Consider the following 24,482-nt stretch of genomic DNA (forward strand, 5'->3'; position numbering starts at 1 on the left):
AGATTTTTTCAACACATTTCTAAACATAAGAGTTTTAATACTTTATTTCTAAAAACTGATTTATTTTATCTTTGTCATGATGACAGTGAAAAATATTTTACTCAATATTTTTCAAGATGCTTCTATACAGCTTCAAGTGACATTAAAAGGCTTAACGAGGTTAGTTAGGTTAACTAGGCAGGTTAGAGTAATGAGGCAAGTTTTTGTATAATGATGTTTTTTTCTGTAGACTATCGACAAAAAAAAATAGCTTAAAGGGGTTAATAATTTTGTCCTTAAAATGGTTTTTAAAAAATTATAACTGCTTTTATTCTAGCCAAAATAAAACAAATAAGACTTTCTTCAGAAGAAAAAAATATTATCAGACATACTGTAAAAAATTCCTTGCTCTGGTAAACATCATTTGAGAAAAAAAAAAGAAAAAGAAAAATCAAAGGGGGGCTAATAAATGTGACTTCAACTATATATCAACTATATATATATATATATATATATATATATATATATATATATATATATATATATATATATATATATATATATATATATATATATATATATAAGGGATTGTTCATGCAAAAATAGAACATTGCGGGTCCTTTATACTGACCATTAACATTTTGTGTTGAGATTTCTCTACATTTATCTAGGCACAAGACTTTTTTTTCAATGTTTTAACAAGACTAGGTTTAACAATCTTATTTTTTGTTAAATAAATATTGTCATTTTTATTAATAAAATGTAAATATTACAATATTGGTGGGTATACAATTAATTTTTCAATCCTTTTTCTTTTAGTTTTCAGATTCTCTATAAATTTCTAATCACTAGACCCATCCCATGACTTTTATTTTGTAATATAGAGTTGTGGAAAAAAATTAAGAGACTACCAGTTTCATGAAGACATATTGATTTAGGTATATTTAGATACATAGGCTTCTTTGAACAAGGTTCATTTGAAAGTTCTCAGCATGACTTTCAAAAAAGTCAGGTGAGAATTTCAAGGAAAGATCGTGCATGTCCATATGAACATGAATAATTCCAGGTTGATGGGTGTCATGAAGCTCCAGAGACCTGCTCCTTCAGCCTATAGTCGCTTTGATCACACACCTTTCATGTCAGAGAACAGATAGCCAAAGTTCCTCCACTGATCCTTCAACTCTATACAGCACATCCAAAGAGAACCACAGATCTCACCAGACATTTTACTGATCAGGTAAATTGTGTTAAGCTAATGGAAGATAAAAACTAACAGTTCTGAAGAATGTTGTTGAGCATATATTATTGGCTCTGAATGCAATTTAAAGATGATTCTTTTAAATTCCACAAGAAGCAGGATAACTTTTCACAGGTAAGAATGTGTTGGTTTGTGCTTTTAAACAATTTCAGTAAGACAGCTTGGTAACATTTTAACGTTGCATTAGCTAATGTTTTCCTCTAGCTGCTTTCTGTAATGAATGCTCAATTTTGTTAGTGCACGCCAAATTGTAAAGACTTGACTAAATATGTAAAGACAGATGATGGAATAAACAAGACATAACAGCAGCAGAGTGTTTATGATGGAAGAATTCAATCAAATGTTTGGGTTTTGATTGAGATGTTGAGAAGTAAACCTTGAGGTAAAAGTAGTCCTAATACAGTATGTTGAAACTTTAATGGATATTAGCCTCCTATTAGCAGTAACTAGCCTCCGCCTTAGCCTCCACATCAAAGTCCCTGAAAGAAAGGTCAAGGTGCTCCAGAATTGGCCAGCCCAGTCACCAGACATAAACAAGCAACAAGACTTTTGCCTGAGCAAAGTCAGACCTTACTGTCCTAATTAAATAGTTGAAAATCAAGGCATGATAACTTTTTGATTTGGTAAAATAAGCTTCTGATAGCAAATGATCAACTAGAAGTCAAGTTATTAATTGTCATTCCTAAAACTTTGTCAGGTAGTGCGCTGTTGGTTTCTAGATTGCCAATACTAGAGTCAGCTGCTCTAAAAACTGTGTGTGTGTGTGTGTGTGTGTGTGTGTGTGTGTGTGTGTGTGTGTGTGTGTGTGTGTGTGTGTGTGTGTGTGTGTGTGTGTGTGTGTGTGTGTGTGTGTGTGTGTGTGTGTGTGTGTGTGTGTGTGTGTTTATATATTAAAGCTTATATTTGTGTGTTATGTGATTGTTTATAGACAATGTTTTGTACCTTTAAATACCAGTTTAATGTCCTACTAATTCTTTAGATAGTCAGAATTTACCAACACTCTAGTATGAGTTTAAATTTAAATATATGCTTGATTGATGCTTTATTACACACAATAAATGTGTGTTTCTCAATTATTAATGTGTGTTTATGTAGACCTAATAGTTATTGGGATAAAAATATCAACACAGTGCTTGGAAACATTCAGAAAATATGAATGTTGTCGAGTCTGTCTCATTAAAGAGTGGAATAAGTATAGTGTTTTTTGGCTCTGAAAGCAAAGTGAAGAGGATGCTTTCACTCAGTTACGCCCACACGTGCACTGTTACCCGTTGAACAAAAGCTTAAACATTGCTTGTCAACTTAGGGCCGATAGAGATTACAGGTCTTTCCAGGAAAAAGGCCACGCTGATTAACATATATTTGTTATAGTTTTCTTCACGTACACAAATACACTGTTAACTAGATTTGTACAAGGATTATAGGGGGAACATCTGCTGAAAGGGTTTAATGGTGTTAAACCTTGATATTATTACAGTCTGAAGGATTACTTAAGTTCATAGTGACAGTGATTTAATTTTGAGAGTTTGTATGCTTTGCGCTTCTACAAAAATAAAAAAATAAAAATATTACCCATATTAACTCCCACTGGTTCAAAAGTCAAAATCAAAAATAAGTGATAATGCAGTGTCACAAAAATTAGGGATGCATTAATATTAGGATAGTAAAAAAAAAAAAAGCTGGAAACCAGCACCCACTGACCTTAAAACAACAAATAATATAGATGTCAATGGTTACAGGTTTTCAACCTTTTTCAAAATTCCTTTTTTCATGTTTGACCAAACAAAAAAAACAAGCCAGGCTCATTCTGAAAGCATACCTCTATATACAATTCTGGAGAGCATAAAATATGTCCCAGCAGCTACTTTTTTGCAGTTTTGGTTTTCGCAAATCCACCGGAGGTCACTGTGTATGCTTTTACAGATGTCAAATTTCTCAAGTGAGTGCCATTTGCGCCTGCTGTTAAATGCACTAGAACCTGCTGTCGACTGACTGACTTATCCACCAATTATCCCCCCACCCACCCACTCCCTTCCCTAAACCCAACCGATAGTATTTTCAAAAGCACAGACTGACTCGATCAACTTTTCTCTAAACCCAACCGATAGTGTTTTTCAAAAGCACAGACTGACCCAATCCCCTCCTTCCCTAAACCCAACTGATAGTGTTTTCAAAAACAAAGACTGACCAGATCACCCACTTCCCTAAATCCAACCGATAGTGTTTTTTAAAAGCACAGACTGACCGGATCACCCACTTTCCCCTAAACCCATCCAATAGTGTTTTCAAAAGCACAGACTGACCTGATCACCCCCTTCCTTAAACCCAACCGATAGTGTTTTCAAAAGCACAGACTGACCCGATCACCCCCTTTCCTAAACCCAACCGATAGTGTTTTCAAAAGCAGACTGACCCAATCACCTCCTTTCCTACACACATACAATATTGTTTTCAAAATCACAGACTGACCCGATCACTTCCTTTCCTAAACCCAACCGATAGTGTTTGTCAAAAGCACGGACTGAACCGATCACTCCGTTCCCTAAACCCAACCGATAGTGTTTTCAAAAGCAGACTGACCCGATCACCCCCTTTCCGAAACCAATACAATAGTGTTTTCAAAAGCACAGATTGACCCGATCACCCCCTTCCCTAAACCCAACCGATGGTGTTTGTCAAAAGCACAGACTGACCAGATCACCTCCTTCCCTAAACCCAACTGATAGTGTTTTCAAAAGCACAGACTGACCCGATCACCCGCTTTCCTAAACCCATACAATAGTGTTTTCAAAAGCACAGACTGACCCGATCACCCTTTTCCCCAAACCCAACTCATAGTGTTTTCAAAAGCACAGACTAACACGATCACTCACTTCCCTAAACCCAAACTATAGTTGTTTCAAAAGCATAGACTGACCCGATGACCCTCTTCCGCACTGACCCGATCATCCAATTCTCTGAACCCAACCGACAGTGTTTTCAAAGCAATCAAGAAAAAGAAAAGCCCTTACCAAGTTTTCAGATCTTACCATGTTCTCACACTGTTATTTTAGTTTTTTTTTTTTTTTAGTTTTTGCCATTTTAATTTTGTCTTGCCCACTTTCTGGAACCATTTTTCACCAGGCTTGAACCCTTTCATCACAGTTAACTCCTCTTGTAGGAAAGCTACTGGAAAGCTACTGGGCGAATTAGTAATAGCGCAAAAGCCATCGGCATCATACCGCCCTGTAGAATTCGTTTAAAGACGAAATGCAGCCATAGGTAGCTCTGGCTACATAATTCACACTCTCCAGAAATGTATAAGGGAGTACGTTTTCACAATGAGCCTGTGTTGAAAAAACTCAGTAAAAGGTCTGGAAATAGTTAAGAGATTACTTTAATAAACGTGCAAGAAGCAGGAGCATGTTTTGAGCTTTGAAACGGACATAAATTTACCAATTAAAATCAGCCATTGTCTTACTCCTCTAACGCAATACTTATAATTCGTCCCCAAATACTTCACAGCTGGATGTTTGCAATCTCTCCTGAGGACACAAAGAAGGTTATCTGGAGGACAAAATAGAACGTCGCATTCTCTGCAGACACTTGATGGATTCACTTTTTAAGCAGAGTGAAATAGAGGGGGTGAGAAGTAAATACGCCTAATTGTTGCATCCTCAACAGCTTCGGACTGTCAGCCCAGAACTGTTTATAAATAGTGTCCATGATGTGTACCTCGCAGGTTTAATTAGCATTTCCTCCGCTGAGGATTTCTGCCTTTTTGTTCCAGCCGTCACATAATCAAAAGGCTAATTTCTCAAACATGCTTTATGTTCCTGAAAGGAGCAATTTTCTTCAGACACTGACACGGAGGAAGGAAGGTAAAAATAGATGTGTTCATTCTGCAATATCGCATAGAATCGTACAGCTTTTATTACACTAGCTAAAAATGTTTAAAGAAAACGGATGCTAATTTTGCCAACAGTCAACTCCCAGGGCAGAGCAGCTCCTAATGGATATTCTTTCGAGTAATTCATCATTCTGAGGGCCTATATCTAATTTGCAATGTGCTTATGTAGCATTTAGTAATCCATAAAGTTTTTCGCCTTTGTCTTTAAGGCCAAACAAATAAGCAGTTTTCAACTGTGAACATTAAAAGGTTATGCATACTCATAAACGTTCAGTTAGATGTGACGACCCCACAGTTGAATGATGAGATAATGGACAAGAAAACATTAATGCCTGCTGGTGAAACATGCTATGTTTAGTTGTGTGTGTCAGGGGGTGGGGAATGAATCTTGTGCCATCTAATTTGAATTGACTCGCATCTAAAATCACTTTAGATAAACAAACACACTAAGGGGTGCAGCATTCAGAGCAACATTAGCATAAATTAGAGAGCCATTAGTGCGTCTCTGTTCAACATTGAATAGGAGAGAGGTTACTGAACTATAGTACAAATGGGAAAATGGGACAGAAGAGCTATAAACAACATACTGTAAGAAATGAGAGCAAACTTACGGGCAGCACTGAATCCTCCGCACGTGTGGCGTTTCGTGGAGAATGGCCTGCAGATGGCAAGTGACCCACAGCAGAGGAGTCTACAAAGGTGTCCTACGTCAGAAAGACAAAGGCAGACCTTTTACATCACTCTTACCCTCGATAGTGCATGCAAATAATAAATTAAAGACGAACATCAGGATTCAAGAGACCCATTTACAGATATGAGATCTGGACAGAAGCACATTGAGTGCATTAAAGTAATTAACATAACGGAGCAGCAGGACGTCATATTACCATGATAAACAACAAGCAATAAATAATTAGTGTCCCATAACAACAACTGACGTCCTAATACACAGCTTCTGTGAAACAATTAAGGAAATCATTCACTTGAGAGTTTTACCTTTACTCTATGTTTTTTCAAACTTATTTTATTTAGTACCAAAGATTAAAAAAGAATCAAAGGGGGCTAATAATTCTGCTATATAGCAGCAGAATTATTAGCCCCCTTTAAATTTTTTTTCTTCTTTTAAAAATATTTTCCAAATGATCTCTAACAGAGCAAGGACATTTTACAGTATGTCTGACAATATTTTCTCTTCTGGATAAAGTCTTATTTTTTATTTCGGCTAGAATAAAAACAGTTTTTTAATTTTTAAAACACCATTTTAGGGACTAAATTATTAGCCCCTTTAAGCTATATATTTTTTCGATAGACTACAGAACAAACCATCGTTATACAATTACTTGCTAACTACCCTAACCTAGTTACCCTAGTTAAGCCTTTAAAGGTCACTTTAAACTGTATAAAAGTGTTTATTATGTAAGTAACTATTATGTTCAGAAATGTGTTGAAAAAATTTGCTCTCTGTTAAACAGAAATAAATAAAATAAAAATAAACAAGCGGTCTAATAATTCGGGGGGCTAATAATTCTGACTTCAACTGTATAAATATATATATATATATATATATATATATATATATATATATATATATATATATATATATATATATATATATATATATATATATATATATATATATATATATACTTTTTTTTTCCTAACCTACATGAATTTAAAAACCACTGCCTTGAACTTTTTCAGTTCATTGAATTTGCTTTTGTATAATGTTAATATTATTAGCAGTATTATTTATTATATCCATATTTATATTTGTTTTATTAAAAACAAGCTTAGATTTGACCACCTGTCAGGTTTTAGACCATATGGGGCATAGCAGGTGTATTTGGAAATAACTGAGTATTTTAACCACACTTCGTTAATATAGTTCATTTATTCATTTGCTGGAAATTAGAACTAAATTAAGAAATAGTTTTGAAACAAATCTTTGCGCTTAACAAACGAAATTAATTATTTATAGGCTAATTGATGTCTTTGCGTACAAGGTTTCCCTATCCACGAGAGCAAAAGCTAAAGTGAATTAGGAGATGCCTTATCTCTCATTCTCACGCGGTAGATGCTCTGTTTAGCTGTTTTCTTATAGTGAAATGCTCAGTTTTTCCACTTACACTTACTTTACGTCATGTAAATAGCAAATGCGCTTATGGCGCGACGCAGCTGGCTCTTAAAGGGAATGAGAGATGAGACTCTGATTGGTTTATTCTCAAAACACACCTACATTAAGAAAATAAGCTCAACCCTTTTAGACCATGCACCATGGCGCAAAGCAGATTTTGCCATCCTTATATAGCAAAAGTGGATTCTGACATGCCCTGAATGCGTTTGTGCCATGCGCTTTTTTTGTGTTGCACATGGATCGTCAAAATAGAGCCCTAGATGTTTATATAATGTTTAATAATCTCAATTATTCCATATGTTAAGCATTAATACATTTTATGAGCTTTTTGGTTTAAAACAGCCAATATTAAGCTGATATCACCGTATGTGATTTCACTTCTCAATTGTATTTCTGTATTTATTTACCAGCCAGGTTATATGCCCAATAGATAAAACATTTTGAATACATTTTAACCCTGTTTTACCCCATCTTTTTATGGTTATGCATTATTGGTTGGCATAGGTGTTTAAGGCCAATTAAAGGATTTGTGCTTTTGCAAGCTGTAAGTAAATCTGGTCTCAACCGTCTACTTAGCAGTTTTGCTTCTCAGTTGTGCTATTTATAGATTTACCAAATGTTACACTCTTCCAGCTGGGTTTTTATTAACCCATATTTAACCCATTGTTGTGTTCATTTTTTTTTTACATTAAATTGAAATCATATTTTAACCCAGCTGTTAGGTTTCCGTCATTTTTGAGCCAAAGTTGGGTTAATACAACCCAGCATTTTAGTGTAATTGTATTTAGATTGTATTTTTGAATAACACTTTTAATCTTGACCTGTGATGTTTGCACTTTTTTATGTCTTTTGTCTGTCATTATTAATAATTTTATGATTTCATCAGACCAGCTCTTAATTTAGTTAATCATTTTGCCATGTTTAGCTCTGTTTATATCTTCGAATGTATTTTTATGTGCACTTTTTTTTACCTTACATTAAACATGCAATTAAAGCAGGAGTTCAGGTAAATCAGATACCTAATTTAAATGGGAAAGAGATCCACGTTAGGATGTAAGGATCAAATTTGGAACAAAACAAAGATGAAAATCTTCATTTTATTCAGAAACCAATTACCTATTATTGTATGACACAAGTCAAGAAACCAGCCGATAGACAGGGACATGTGACCCACGGGGGACACAAAGACAGAACAGGCTGAAGTTCATAGGAAAACAATTGGACAGCTGCACATTATCAATCCCCAGAACAGACAGCTGCACTCCCGCCAACTGCCTGTGCCTTCAATTATTTATAACACACTTTACAGCATTTGATTATGAACAGACTGCTTTTTAAGTGACATCACAACTTTACTGTTTGCTTAATTTTCAAAATATACAACATCATTTAATATAATGCAAAAAAAAAAAAAAAAGATTTGCAGCAACAAACATTTTGGTCACATTTATTTTGATGGCTAAGCTTGAATTTAGGTTATATTGCATCTACATGCTAATTCATTCTCATAAGATTATAAGTAGGCTGTTAGGTTGGGGTTTAGGGTTAGCGCAAGTTGACATGTACTTGCAAAGTTTCTTATAGTCAGTTAAATATCTGTTGAAGGAGCAGTACCAACAGACATTTTTTTACCATACAGTGTAAAATTTATTAACTACACTCTTAGAAATACTTAACAGGTCCGCATTGGTACTTTCGAGATTTTTGTTCCTTTAAGTTACAATGAGATACACATTTGTGCTGTTTAATTTGTGTAATGAGCATTTTTTTCTCTGGAATTGTACCATTTTAAGTAGTGTAAAATTGTGTACCTTGAAATGACTATATTTTTTGTTCGGTGTCAGTACATTTACTATGAAATTGGTCTTCTACTACTTTGTCCATTTTTCTTGTGTGATTGGCTATGTAAAATAATCAGGCAAGACGCTTGATAAATGCAGCACACATCTACAGTGTGAAAGCATTAAAATATGCAAGATGATGTAATATTGTTACACAAAATAACTGAGAGATTTAGAGTTTAATTTCATGCCACAGATGAAAAGATATAGGATGCCTATGGTGATTAAAACCATGAAACTGTCTTTAACAATAACTCAATGCACTACAAAATGTTACTTTTTGAATACATGCACAAATTGCACGTATAAAACTACTTCAGTACTTTTAAAAGAGCTACTTTTTACTCCTAGTATTTACCTGTAGAACATATGGTTTTACTCTACCTCCACTACATTTTTGGAAAGATATGATACTTTTACACGCAGTGGCGCAGTGGGTAGCACGTTCGCCTCACAGCAAGAAGGTCGCTGGTTCGATCCTCGGCTCAGTTGGCGTTTCTAGTAGTGTATGAGTGTGTGTGTATGTGTGGATGTTTCCCAGAGATGGGTTGCGGCTGGAAGGGCATCCGCTGCATAAAAACTTGCTGGATAAGTTGGCGTTTCATTCCGCTGTGGCGACCCCAGATTAATAAAGGGAATAAGCCAACAAGAAAATGAATGAATGAATGAATGATACTTTCACTTGAATAGGATTTTTCAGTACTCTTTCCGCACCTGATTAATTGTGATTATAGTACTTACATGGAACATCTGTAACAAGGACACATTTAAATAAAGTGTTATCAATTTGTTTTCTGTAGTTTTCTAACAATATTGAAGATAATTTATATTAATTGCTGCAATTACATAATTAATCTACTTTCGCGTTTTTGTTTTTTTCCTTTCCCCTAATTTTATTAAAATATAATTGATCAAACATTTTCATTCTAATTATTAAATATTATTATATCATATTTATCACAAAAAGTGCCATGTGTATTTTCATTGCTGTACTGGTCCACATGCATCCACAAAGCTATGATCAAATGCTTTCTTAGCAGCTCTTTTTTCACCACTGTTATTTGTTGTGTTTGTTACTGAGTGAAAAACTCACATCACAGATTACTCCGTGAGGGTCTAGCATTAACACGTCCTAGCTCAACAAGTGTCCCGTTGAGGTTGTGGTTTGTGTCAGGTTTGGGAAACAAACAGAATTCAGTGGGGGTCAGATGACATTTCAACAACAGATGTGCCAAAAGTCGTCAGCTTTTATAATAGCACTCTCTGTTGGTAAATATAAACCATAAGCACAGTTCACACATGCAAAGTGGCATCTACTGTATATACACATTCTGAAACACATGACAAGGCATTTCTACATTTCTAAGTAAAGGCTGCCGGTGTCTGTTCAAAATTCAGTGCAAAGAAGCAAATGATGCTTCAAAGCCAGGCAAGGTTATGTCTGCTTAGTGCTTAGTATAAAAATAATTCATTGTTGTTGATGTGTAAAAGCATTTAAGTCGTATCAGTGTAAAAACAACTACAGCAAAATGCCACTACAATTGAACTTCAGTGCCACATTAGCTGTGTAAATTTAGCATAACTTAAATGAATGGGAAAACTTAACATGAACTTTTTATTTACTCTATAAAGGGATGAACAGCATCAATCAAATATTCTTTTCCTCTTTCAGAACGCTGCTCTCTTTTAATACAGAGTCTCAGTATGCCTGCCTATTTATTAAAACTTCATCTAAAGCTGTCAAAGAGATGTAGGTCATATCCTCACGCTCTAAATAATAAAGGTTACTTAAATGATTCTTCACAGCATCAAGGGTTTAAAGGAAATATTTATTATCAAGGGTTTTCACTGTACTGGGTTGCAATCTCATATATTATAAAAACTGTACCAGAAAGTTCTTGATTTTACATTATAGTTTGTTTCCTCTGCGTATTGGTCATGATTTTTAAGCAAAGCAATGATTTAAGGTGTAAAATACAAATTACAATACACAATACAAAAAGTTGCAGTACAAAAAGTTGAAACACATTTAGGCTTTGAATGTATTGCTTTATACGATGATAAACATAAAACTAAAAAACTATACTGAATAAAATACCCAACCGATAACACCCAACAAATCCCTGCTGAATAATTAAAGGGCACCTATGATGAATTTATTTTAGGCTTTTAAACTTTAGTAAGCACACTGGACAGAACTGTGTGTAGGTATAGTGATATAAACACAACAAATCTCGTTTTTTTAAAAATTCCCGATTAAAATAAGATCCAAATCTCCCATTTTGAGGTCCACCACAAGGTGATATACAGTAGGAGTGCGGCTTGTGGACGTTAAATCAGGTTTATTTTGTAAATTAACATAACAGATGTCCATACAGCAGTGTGTGTGACTCATCATTGGAGAAAGGCTTGAATTAACTCTACAACAAATATATCAAATAACAGTGAAGAAAGTTCTTACTGTAGTAAGAGAGATCTGCTTCATTCTTGTCTGTCACTGTGCTGTTTATCTATGTGTTTAGGCTACAGGCCTCAAACAGATCTTTGTGGCTCTGACACGCAATTGGGAATGGTGGGTGGGGAGACCCAGATCATTTGCATTAAAGTCACAGGCAATAAAAACAGCTACAATGTCTTAACAGCTTAAATTTCCAAAATTTAAAAAGGTATAATAAAAAATCTCATGGGTGTTTTGAGCTGAGACTTTATAGACACATTCTAGAGACACAAAATACTTGTATTAAACCTTGAAAAGGGGTAAAATAGGTGTAAAACACTTCTTTTTTTAATTAGGCTAATAGCTGTACTATTTTTAAAGCCATTCAGATAATCTCTTGGTCTGGCAGGAGCAATTTTATAGCTTATCTCATTGATTCATAGCTTATCACATAAATCATTGAATCAGATTTTACATTTAGCATTCCACTCAAAAGTATTTTGTATTAAAAATCAAGAGTTTTGATTATTTTCTTATATACAGCTTTACTCTTCTGTAGTCACATCATGTACAATGACCAACGAAAAATGAAAAGTTGCTATTTTCTAGGTTCAATTGAAAAATTATTCAAACCTTTTTGTTGAACGAGATGCTAATGGTCTAATCTGATTCAATGATTGATGCTAAGCTTAGCTAAAAGTGCCATACGCGGAGATAGGATAAATAGATTCAGAAATGGTTAAATGCAACTCTAGGTAGCTTAAAAGAGCCTATTTCCGAAAATAAAACAGAAATATAAATAAAGCAATAAATCTGCAGCTCAATCAGACATTACTTCATCATACGTGTCCTTAGCTGAACTCAGCATGCACTATTCACCCCATCAGAAGTGATTCAGCAACACATGCAGTCTCAGATGCCACAGGAACACTTTATTGAGATCTGGGCACACTGCAGTTTTGGGACTTCATTGTGTTCCAATGGTGCAGAGACTCATGCATTCCAACAACAGCACCACCACAATGGCAGAGGATGCCTGTTGCCTGGGCAACCGTTAACACACCGGCACCAGTGAGAGTCCGAAGAGTTATTTTATTGGATAAATATATCATACCATGCATATGGAGGGATTAATAACGTAGGGTAATAATATTTTACTCCTAATGTCCATAGTTGGCCAATCCAACCTCCATTAGGGCTCTTGCACCCATTAAAGTTTTTCGGATGATACAGTCCTTCCCAGCACTCCATATTAGTTGAACTGATGTCTCAAGAATGAATATAATAGTGAAAAAAAAAGTCTGGTGAGCAAAATGTCCTGCAAGTCCATCAGAAAACTTCATGTACGCTAAAGTAAAAAAAGGTAATGGAAGTGCTTAACACTCAAAACACAGGTATAAAAGTTTATCAGCACTCTATCATCTATTTTGAGAACCCTTAAAGAGATAGCTCAACTATAAAAAAAAAAATTCTATTGAACACTAAAGAACATATCATTTGTTTACCATTTATTGAATAGAGACTGAAAAAAGAGATCATCATCACTGTCAGGAAAAAAAGTTTTTAAAAGTAGGTACAATTTTACCTAGGGATGCAAAACCCATAACTGGACATTTAAAGGTCCACAATGGGTCCTTGTGATACAAGTTTTTTTCCCTAAAATGAGTTATAAGCTCTAAACTAAAGGTGCAAAAAGGTACTTCAGGGTCTTGTTTTATTATCTTCTCTTTAAAGGCAACATGAACTGCCTCCTTTCTAGAAGAGGGTTGTGTCTCTATAGCTTGAGTCTTGAATACTCCGGCAACAATAAACAAAATATCTCCATGTATTTAAAAGTTTGCCAGTTTAAACTCCTTTTTCTACAGTTCCTAAACAACACTTCTTTCTACACAGAGAGAACACTGATTTTAACCACAAGCACAGAAGTTAGGCTGTCACCTGGGTTGCACCTGAAATCACGTACTTCCATACTATATAGTATGCTAAAAAAGGTATGCAATCCAAGTAGTATGTTCGAATTCATAGAATTCAAAAAACAGTTTGCAAGAAGTACCTGGGTGATCTCCTATGCGCACTTCAGAATCACTACAGATTCTGAAGTGCGCATCTGATGGACGCTACGCTATCCCGTGATGCATCAGAATTATTAGCCCCCCTGAATTATTTTTCCAGCAATTTCTGTTTAACAGAGAGAGGTTTTTTTTGTACTTCTATACAGCTTAAAGTGACATTTAAAGACTTGACTTGACTAGGTTAATTAAGTTAACTAGGCAGATTAGGGTAATTAGGCAAGTTATTGTATAATGATGGTTTGTTCTGTAGACTATGGAAAAAAATATAGCTTAAAGGGGCTAATAGTATTGACATAAAAAACTGCTCTTATTCTAGAAGAAATAAAACAAATAAAACTTTCTCCAAACGAAAAAATATTATCAGACATACTTTGAAAATGTCCTTGCTCTGTTAAACATCATTTAGGAAATATTTTTTTAAAAAAAGAGAAAATGAGGAAATTTCCAGTACCTTGTTCAATCCTTGTTCAATGCCACAAAGAATTAGGGCAGTTGTGAAGGCACAGGGGGTACCTAATAAAGTGGCCTATATACTGTACTGTATATATGCATATTCCTTTTTTATTTATTTATTTATTTTCTTTGGCCTTTTGAAAATATATGGTTGTATTAATTACACAAATGGTCAAGTCAAAACCACACTAAAGTTCATATAACGTTGGTTAAAGTTGTCACTAACTTGATTTACATTACAAAAATGTGAAATGACAGCATTTCCATTAAACAAAGTCTTTACAAAAATAATGGCTATGAATATTGGTAGATGTGCATATATTATATTGCACAATTCCAAAGTTGAAGATTAATGGAAATGCATCTAATGTAAACAGATTAAAAACACATTTTCCCAATGTGCATTAGTTTAATATCTGTAAATTATTATCTATTGGACAATGCAACAATACAAAACCAAGTCTTGTCTTTTGGGCATTCCTTAGGTGGTAAGGACCACATCCAAGGTGTTTGAAGAAGTTCAGAAACACTGAAACACTGAGCAATTCACATTGTGACTTAACTGACTGAATTTATTTAGATTTTGTAGAATGTTTAATGCAAAAACAGCAATAAAAAGTTAAAGTTGTAAAAAGAATAACAGGGCCCCTTCAAACCACTTGTCTTGTAAATACAGTCCCCCGAGGTGAAAGTATACAGTACCTGAGCATTGATAATAAGATTGAAGCATAACACAACTCCTTCTCAGTCTATCCTCGTGTCTACTCTGAGCACACATCACACATCTACTACACACACTCTAAAAATTGAACCAGCCCACTTACTGTCTCATTGAACTCTCTGGCTGGCTTGAGATCATTTAGGCTAATGTGGAGTATCGTGAGCAGCCACTGATATGGAAAGAAATGGCAGTAATGGATACAGTTTTCGGGAGTTTCATAAAGCATTACTGACACTTACAAAAAAAAAAAAAACAAGCATGCAGCACTGCAGAGAGAGGAACACAAGACGAGTTTCTTTCTTCTCAATAAGAGATGGAAATGTATGCTGGAGAAGTCAAACTGCTCAAACAGTAATTACCCAAAAACAGTTCCAAAGATGAATAATCACCAACTTCAGAAACATGGAGGAGGATCAATTATAACACAAGAGCTGAGAGTGGAAAATTTGATTGGAATTAATCCATAAACATAACACCATGAGTAATAAAAGCAAAGAAGATGAAGGATTATTGATTTGTGCCCATACTGTAATTGGACATCTGAGAACAATCTAATATGATCAAAAGTAATGTAAACAAAAGATATTTGTTCGGCAGTTCATTTGAATTAAAGACATAATACACAGAGTAAAATAATCCATGGTCGTTAAATCTGTTTTTCAAGTTACTCAAGTACTGAGTAAAGTCATTCTGACAGCAGCAATTCACACATGCAATTGAATTAGCAAGTGAGTTATCCTAATTAAAAAAGATTCATAAGTCATTCATACGTGTTTCTGATTCACTTAAAAATACAAAAACAGCTTACTGAATCAAATATCATCATAAAAATACAGTATAAATAGCAATATTGTGATTTTTAAAATAACCTTTTTTATAATGTCTTTAAAAAATTCTGAAATATCATACTTTCCTTTATATAATCGCACCAATATGTTAATATGGGGAATTAATAAACATTTCATTGTTTGTGATAGTCAGTCGTGTTGTCGCAACTGGCGATTACTTTATTAGTTTGTTGCAATTGCCAGCGGGGTTTTCTCTATTGGAGATTACTGCTGAACGAACTACAGCTCCTAGAACTTCCTGCGCTCATCAACTCCTGCAACAGCTGACAACAATCCAGACACTTACACACAGACACAGCTGCACAACTCTGCATTAATTACAGGGACTATAAATACACCTCACCTTCATTCGCATATTGCAGAGTCGTGTTTCTATCACAAATATTACGAAGAGCTTCTCCTAGTTTGTGTTCCCGTATTTTGATTCTCAGTCTGTTTCCCGTTTAGATTTTCTGCCACCTTGTATGACCTCTTGCCTACATACTGACATTTAGTGATAGTGAAATGAAGCTTTCTGAACCAGTGAAGCGATCGACTCAACTTTTCATGAGTTTTAATGAAGAAATAAAAGAAACGGTAGGCAACTCTTCACAGAGAATGCTGTCAAACTAAATGAAAAAGTAAAATGTAAAAGTAATATGTCCGGGCCTGGTCCTGTCTCGTCTAGCACTGGCTTCTCTTCTCCTTTTAGTTTCCCTGTCTCCTCCGTGAGACTTGAGGCAGGTGATGCGTCCTGGTGTCTCTGATTATCTCACTCACCTGCCTCGTATACCATCACTGTTCTCGGCCCCACCTCACTCGCCACACTTTGCTTTGGCTTTTTCGGGGTTAATTATTGTGTTCTCCCCATGGAAACAGAAATACTGGAAAATCTCTGTAGACTGATGACATTTCATACCGTTCAGTCTTATATTCCTAAAATGTCAGCAAAATTACCTGTTTTGTCATCACTTAAGACATCACGCAAGAGAATCATTCAAATACTAGCTCTAAAGTGACGTTTGTGAAGTAGCAACCAATTCTGCTGTTCTTAAATCAGCTGCAGATGTGAATGAATGGCAAAAGAAAGTAGTCCCTCATACAAAAGGGTTTTGAGACTTTCCGTGTTTCATTTTCTTTTATACATACACGATTGTGCCGTGGAACTGCTGTATAAACGCAATATCACACTCGTAGCAGTGCGATGTGGCTGTATACTGTCACTGGTGTGACATTAATGCTCTCAGCCTGTGGCCTCAAACCATATCGCACTACTACTCATATATATTTCAATTTAACTGAGAAATTCTAAAAAAATTATATTTTAATCCAATATTGCATTCCATCAGAAAAGCATCAGAGACAAATTTAGCTTAGAAAGCTCCATGCATATAAATGTCTTTGAAAAATTGCTTACCTCATCCACGTTTTCAAAGGCATTGATGATGTCATAGGGTAGACAGGACAGCAGGTCTATGACAAACCAGGTCTTCAAGTAGTTCATGCGTATAAGCTTTGGGTCAGATATGACCTCTCCTCCAGGTCCCACAAAAGTTGTATGAAAGTTCAACACAATATCCACTAGGAAGATGACATCCACCACGCTGTCCAGTACCAACCACACCAGGTTGTTCTGCTTGGTCTTAAAAGACACATTGTAGGGCACCATGATGGCTGTGTAGAAGGTGAGGATGAGAATAACCCAGTCCCAAGTGGTCTTAAAGGTGCAGTAGTGCAATATAATATGAGGTGGAGTTTTAGGAGCCTCTTGCTTATATTGAGGGAGAATGTCGGAGCCCAGTTGAAGAGCCTTGAAAACAGAGTAAAGAAAAATATTGAAAACTTATTTGTTTGATTGCTTGTTTGTTTGTTGTAAAGATAAAGAGATTTGGGCCAGACTTTAAGATAGCTGCACGTTTTAGGTGAACATGGTGTCACCACAGGATTATAATTGTATTATCAAAGCTTATTTTTGTAAACCCATACATATAAATTAGACCTATATGAGACCTTCTAATGATGCAAAATCTGAAATAGACACAATAATGAAAAATTAAACTTTATAATTAGGAAATTGTGCATTAAACCTTCAAAGATTAAGCTCACCAGAAAAACAATTGTGTTTTGTGTAATAAATTTAAGATTTAGTAAGATTCAAAAGGGAAATCTTGTTTAATAAAAAATGCCAGCACTGTGTCCATCCATAACAGCAGAGGCAGCAAACAACAACTGTTCAATATTATAGTTTGTGCATAGAGAAGGGACTCACTTACTTAGAGATTGACTTACGTGCGCACAAGAATTTAAAATTTCTATTTTTTAATGGATGTGCGTGATCATTTCTTTTGTGGCAATTTTTGCAGCACCAGGTTTTTTGTTTTTGTATCATGTTAAGATAAAATTACTTCAACTTTTTTATCAGCACCAATGCTTATTTAGTTCCAGATCAGTGGACCAATTAGAACAACTTGGAAGCGGGATTGGTGTTGCGCACTTCTTCACTGTAAAAAAAAAATTGTGTTCCACCCAATTCATTCATTTTGTCCCAACACAAATTAATTTAACTTAACATGTTTAACAAACTTATGTGGATTGAACATGAAAAAAAAAGTTTTCTTAATGAAATCTCAAGAATTATGTTGTTTCAGCTCATTTTAATTAAGTAGTTTGAACAAGTTAAAAAAATATTTTTTGAGTGTTTGTTTATGGTAGCATTGGCATGACAACAGCAACATGGTGGAACCACTAATGTGCAATGCATCTCGCATTTTCAGAATGCTCCTCAGTTGTTGCACTGATGTGGTCTTTTCTGTCTAACAGTGCCACACATTTGGACAGACTGTATTCATCGAGAGAGTGTGTGAACCTAATGGTGACCCTCGTACCAAGATGGTTCTGGTTGAATACATGTGCTGTTACACATCTAAATATAAATATATTTATATTTAGCACTTGTGTTTCTTGTTTTATCTCCTGCTTTCCTGTCACTCTTTTGTTTCGATGGGTACTTGATAAATCATCATTTTCAAAGACTTTTGTTTTTTTGTGTTTACGAGGACACAACAACGGCTGTGTTTTCTAAACTTCCCCTTAAAAAAACTGTTTTAGATGTATATGTTTTCAGTCACAAAAACAACATTGTTATCTAAACAAACAGGCAGTACACATAAAACGTTTGTCATTTTTGACTGTAAACGGCCCCTTAATATAAATTTTACAATACATCACTTCATTACAGACAACTTTTAATAACAGAACCACTCAAAAAAAGTGTGGTGCAAAGTCTAATGCTGGCATAAGCTGGTCTTTTTCCTTGTCCATAATATGCACTGTAAGGAATATGTATTGCACTGTACCTCATTAATTAAAGGGCCATTCATGTTGTAAGGGCATCATAAGATATAATACACCCAAGCTTTAGAGACATAAAGCTTATGTCAGCATTGACTGATCAGCTGAGTCAAATATCATTAGTCTGGAAGCAAAGTCATACTTTATTTCTGCAATGTGGGACAGAAGACAAAGACAGCTGACCTTTTTATGTTTTTTTTTTTGTAAGTGCATATGTGAGTGTGTGTGTGCATGTGTACTGGTTTTGATGGTTTATGAGGACACACATTTGAAAAATGACATGAATATGATGAAGGTATTACAATGCTGAGGTGGTTTATGAGGACATACATTGTGTCCTTGTAATTCATAATGCTTAAAAATCATACTTAACAGGATCTTTTTACATTCACAAATTTTCCACGTTTCATGTGATGGTTGGGTTTTGCAGTAGGAGTAGGGTAAGATGATATAATGAGCATGTTTTACTGTATAAAACATATTACGTTTATTGACCTTATCGTTCAATGCGGAACTGTGCCCGCTTTGTGATTGTTTAAGAACTTCCGATTCAGTCGCCTAAGAAGGGAGAAATGAAAATAGAGGAATAGAGGAAGAATAAAAATACGGCAAAAGACGGTCAAACCACTTGCTCTGCAAACAAGTGTGTTTCTGACTAAGCATAAAAAGTAGAATATTATAATATGAAAAGATCAGTTTGCAACATAAAGCAGCATAAACATTGAAAGTGAATGAGATCGGTGGTCTTGAACCAAAAATAATCAAATGGCTGCATCCGCTCATACTTCAAGAATAAGGTCAATAGATAGTCCTCATAAACCCCCACAAAACCAACATGTGCGTGTGGATCAGGTTTTGCCTATAAATCCAAATTCCTCCAGGACAATTAAATAAGCCTGACAAGCCAAAAGCTCTGCTGATAAAAATAAAATATAAATAGTCTTTTATAAAGGTCAAATTTATGATTAAGAGATAAAAAATATAATCTTAGGCCCTGTCCACACAAACAGGTATTTTCAAAACCACACTTTTTTCTATGAGGTTTCGCTGTTTGTTCACACTAAATTATTCATTCATTCATTCATTCATTCATTCATTTTCTTTTCGGCTTAGTCCCTTTATTAATCCGGGATCGCCACAGGGGAGTGAACCGCCAACTTATCCAGCGAGTTTTTACGCAGCGGATGCCCTTCCAGCCGCAACCCATCTCAGGGAAACATCCACACACACATTCACACACACACTCATACACTTCGGACAATTTAGCCTACCCAATTCACCTGTACAGCATGTCTTTGGACTGTGGGGGAAACCAGAGCACCCGGAGGAAACCCACGGGAAGGCAGGGAGAACATGCAAACTCCACACAGAAACGCCAACTGAGCCAATGTTTGAACCAGCGACCCAGCGACCTTCTTGCAGTGAGGCGACAGCACTACCTACTGCGCCACTGCCTCGCCCACACTAAATTATTGTGTGACTTAAACCAAAACTTTCTAAAAACTCAAACTAGAGTGAAGATTTTCTGAAACTCTGGGTACAGTGTGATAATGTGGACAGTACAACCAGAGCTATTGCCTCATGATGTCAGCATGTGTGCTGTTTTCTCCTTTCTGATAGGCCAACTTGGCTGGGTTCACATTATAGACTGTAAAAGGTATGGACGTAGCAACTGTGATGTCACCCATAGGATTCTGAAGTGGGCAAATGAAACTACAGGTAGGCCTGGCCAATCGTTGCCATTTTGTTCGATTGTCATCACACCGACCGGGGGTTAACAAACAAGGTAAAAGAGGCGGAGCGTCAGTGGAGAGACAGATGCCTGCTAGCATTTTGCTTAGACAGGCTTTTCTTTTTGATAAACGATTAATACTTCATTACCTCAGACTCGTTTGTGTTCTGACCACATGTGCTTGGTTGTGTTGGTTGTTTTAAAACATTGTTGTAATGCATCAAGCCCATAAGCATTGTTTTTATGACAGGAGTTGTTTTTTCAACAGGAGGCAAACATGAATTACTTTCAAACACGTCAAAAATAGTCTGTGTTAGCAAATGCAAGACTATTTATGAAATCCAGGCATAACGATGTACAACAACGCTTCAAATACTTGTTTTATAACCTACAGCTAATCTGTCAGATTCTGTAGTGCATTACAGTTCTAAAGAAATATATGAATGATAAATTATTAATAAAACTAATACATTCATTGTATATAAAGTATGTAATTTCACTCACCTGGGAAATGGAGGCCACTTGAATGGTTTGTAAACACAATTAAATGCACACAGCATGCCATATTAGTCACTATTAAACACATAGCTGTCACTCAAGTGGCCACACCCTTAATTATGCAAACTTATGAGTTGTAAACAAATTCACCCCCTCACAGTTGTCATGAAAGTTAATATTAGCTATTTACACCAAAAGGATCTTTTGTACCAGACTGTAAAGACGTTGTTATCAGCTTTAACATTAGCCAGTTTAGCATTGCATGCAGTGGACATCTGGATTTCCTGGAGCCACCCCCCAAAGGCGAGCGGATGAATTGCAGTTTCAGTTAAATCCATATTGGCTTCATGAGGGAGAGTGGGAAGTTGCCGCTTGGTTCACACCCAATGCAGAAGATGACAATCAAGCAAATCCATAACATTTAATCTGCCTTTTTTCTCACATTTGCATTAATAAGTAATACCTAATTATTATAATTAAGTATTATAGTCATTAATAATTCTTATTATTGAAAAAAGGGAAAACCCAGTTTATAAAAATTCCTGTGTACGTGTAGAAATGGCTTTAGTATGAAAGTCAATGGAAAGGCTCAACAAGGATGAAAAAAATGTACAGTATATGACACTCACCTCTGCCAGTCGTGAATGCTTGTGACTGACTTCAGTCTTGTTCATGGGGGTGAGCTGCTGAACCGTACCTCGGCTGTTGGTTAATGCCCTGGTCAGCCTGGCAAACTTGGTCCATCCTGCAACCACAAAAATGGTGTGTCAGCAACTATGAAGACTTTTTTGTCATTTTTCTACCTTTGGTCCTGTTTAATGCAGTCTCAAACACACTGTTCCACACAACTAGAAGTACAGCTAGCATCACACTCCTCAGCTGAAGGCAACGGCCCAGAGTGATTTCCACTGAGGATCCTTCAACTGCTGATGTTAGTGAAAATTGTTCTTCCTTCCAAAAAAGATCATGTTTTGTGTACCGATGTCCCATTTCTAATGTTTTTGCCAACAGTGTGTTGTAACTCTTTCCTCCTCTATTCACTTTGTAAGAACAGAGAGTGTTATGAACCCTTGGGGGCTCTTCACAAAGGCATAATATTTCTTTATGATTTTAAAATGAAAGCATTATGGTTTGGTGGAGACATGAAAGCTGAAGAACAGGGAGTCTTATTTGAAGCCATCCCTTACTCATTAATAATGGCTGATGGGAAGTTTTTATTTTGAGCAACATTATTCTAAAGTCGGTTGGGTCAGACAAGTCCAACACAGAAATATCTTCACTACATGATTGTACGAAGTATATGTGCCAAGATTAGGGCCCTAAGATTTCTGTGATGTGAAAAACATTGTAAGAATCACAGAATCTAGACACTAAATTAAAGTCAAGTTGAGCTTTATTGTCATTCCGCTACATGTGTGGAAGTATAGCTAAACGAAATATCAAGTCTTATAGGACAACGGTGCTACATAATTAATCATAAATACAAACACAACACTGGACACAAGAGTTACTTAAAAAAACTATGCAAAACTAACAAATACTATAAGATACATTAAACCAGGGATGTTCAGGCTCGGTCCTGGAGGGCCGGTGTCCTGCAAAGTTTAGTTCAAACCCCAATCAAACACACCTGGGCTAGCTAATCAAGCTCTTACTAGGCATTCTAGAAACATCCTTGCAGGTGTGTTGAAGCAAGTTGGAGTTAAATCTGCAGGACGCTGGCCCTCCAGGACCAAGTTTGGACATCGCTGCATTAAACTATACACATAAGACAGGCTATACAAGTACTTTTATATGAGACTGAACAATGTTGTGCAGAATATTGTGCAATAGAAGTAATAAAAGTGAATACTGTGCAAATATGATTATTTAAGGTTGAAGCAAGCAGTGCAACATGATTGTGGTACATTTATAGAGAACGTCATTTTCATTATTGAGCTCTTGTAAGATGGAGTTTAAATAAAGTGTCAAGTGAATAAGAGAGAAGATTGTTTCTACAGGTGGTTGTCAAACCCACTGACCTGTATGAAGCACAGTCAGAAATGTAAATTATACATATAAATTATATCATATAAACAGAGAAACTTAAATCTCTTTTGACCATGCACTTATCAATAAAATAAAATAGAATTAAATTAAATTAAATTAAATTACAAAATTAATATATGAAATTAAAATTTAATTAAATTTATTTAACTTAGAGAAATTGTAAGAGAAATATGTATTTTCTAAATAGTAATAATTTTAATTTTCAAATTAGTCATAAATAATAATTAAATAAATAAATACATAATACAATGATTATTTTTTAAATAAATAGTATAAATTTCCATGTAACATTTGTAATGATTTTTATTTTGTTTTGTATTTATGTTTTTTACTTAAAATACACAACACATGAATATTTAAATTTATTCTGAAAAAAGCTTTTCATAAAACAATATTATTGTGAAATGATGTGTAATCAACTGTTTAGACATTGTTTTTGATTAGTAAAATTTAATTCAATCATGAAATCCAGATATTTTATGAATACAATTAATTACATAAAATACTTTGTTTAATCATTACATAGATTTCAGATATATATACAGTATATTATAATATATATATATATTATATAAATATTATATAATTATATATATATATATATATATATATATATATATATATATATATATATATATATATATATATATATATATATATAAAATACAAAAAATAAACCAGAAAATGTATCGAAAACATAATTATTTCATAAGACCCTACAATGCCGATGTCATGTTTTACAGCAAATCTCATCCACGCTCTATTTGCTCTCAGTACGGACCAGTTTTAAAAAGCTTACAGGGTGGTAAAAGAAGTAAAACATTAATAACAGAGAGGCTCTCCCATTTAAGTCACATCTCATGAGTGTTTAAACAGAACAATACAGTAGCAGAGTAAGTCTGAGCCACTCTCCTCATTACACAGAGGGGAAGACTTTCTGCACGGCCATGTGAACAATAAACTCACTGAAGGGATAAGGGGAGGAAATCAGCCGTGTGCACTTATTGGTAGGATGTATGAAAATAGCACACTGGTTTCTTCAAGCCCATTCAGTGGGGGGCAGCTTTACGTCAGAAAGTGTATGTGTTTATTAGAAGTCAAACTCAATCGATATAAGAGTTTATAATTATGTTTATTACTACACAGAGTGATTCTGATTTGTTCCTCCCCCAGCGGGCATCGGACGTCAACATGACGACAGATCGACAATGTACACCAACATCATGGAATGTTGCATTTTG

The 24,482-nt window shown here is 35.2% G+C and overlaps 1 protein-coding gene across 6 annotated transcripts in view; it reads right to left on the bottom strand.

Moving 5' to 3' along the window:
• kcnh5a (potassium voltage-gated channel, subfamily H (eag-related), member 5a) overlaps nt 1-24,482 on the bottom strand; it is a 227,768-nt gene that overhangs the window by 138,945 nt on the left and 64,341 nt on the right. For 5 of the 6 annotated variants that reach the window (XM_073932538.1, NM_001276280.1, XM_073932539.1 and 2 more), the window contains 3 exon segments: nt 21,822-21,937; nt 17,029-17,421; nt 5,738-5,830 (listed from right to left, as the gene is read on the bottom strand). In XM_073932538.1, the coding sequence (XP_073788639.1) occupies nt 5,738-5,830; nt 17,029-17,421; nt 21,822-21,937 (602 nt within the window). 6 annotated transcript variants of the gene reach the window in all.

Source organism: Danio rerio, chromosome 20 (genome assembly GCF_049306965.1).
Source record: "Danio rerio strain Tuebingen ecotype United States chromosome 20, GRCz12tu, whole genome shotgun sequence".
NCBI lineage: Eukaryota > Metazoa > Chordata > Actinopteri > Cypriniformes > Danionidae > Danio > Danio rerio.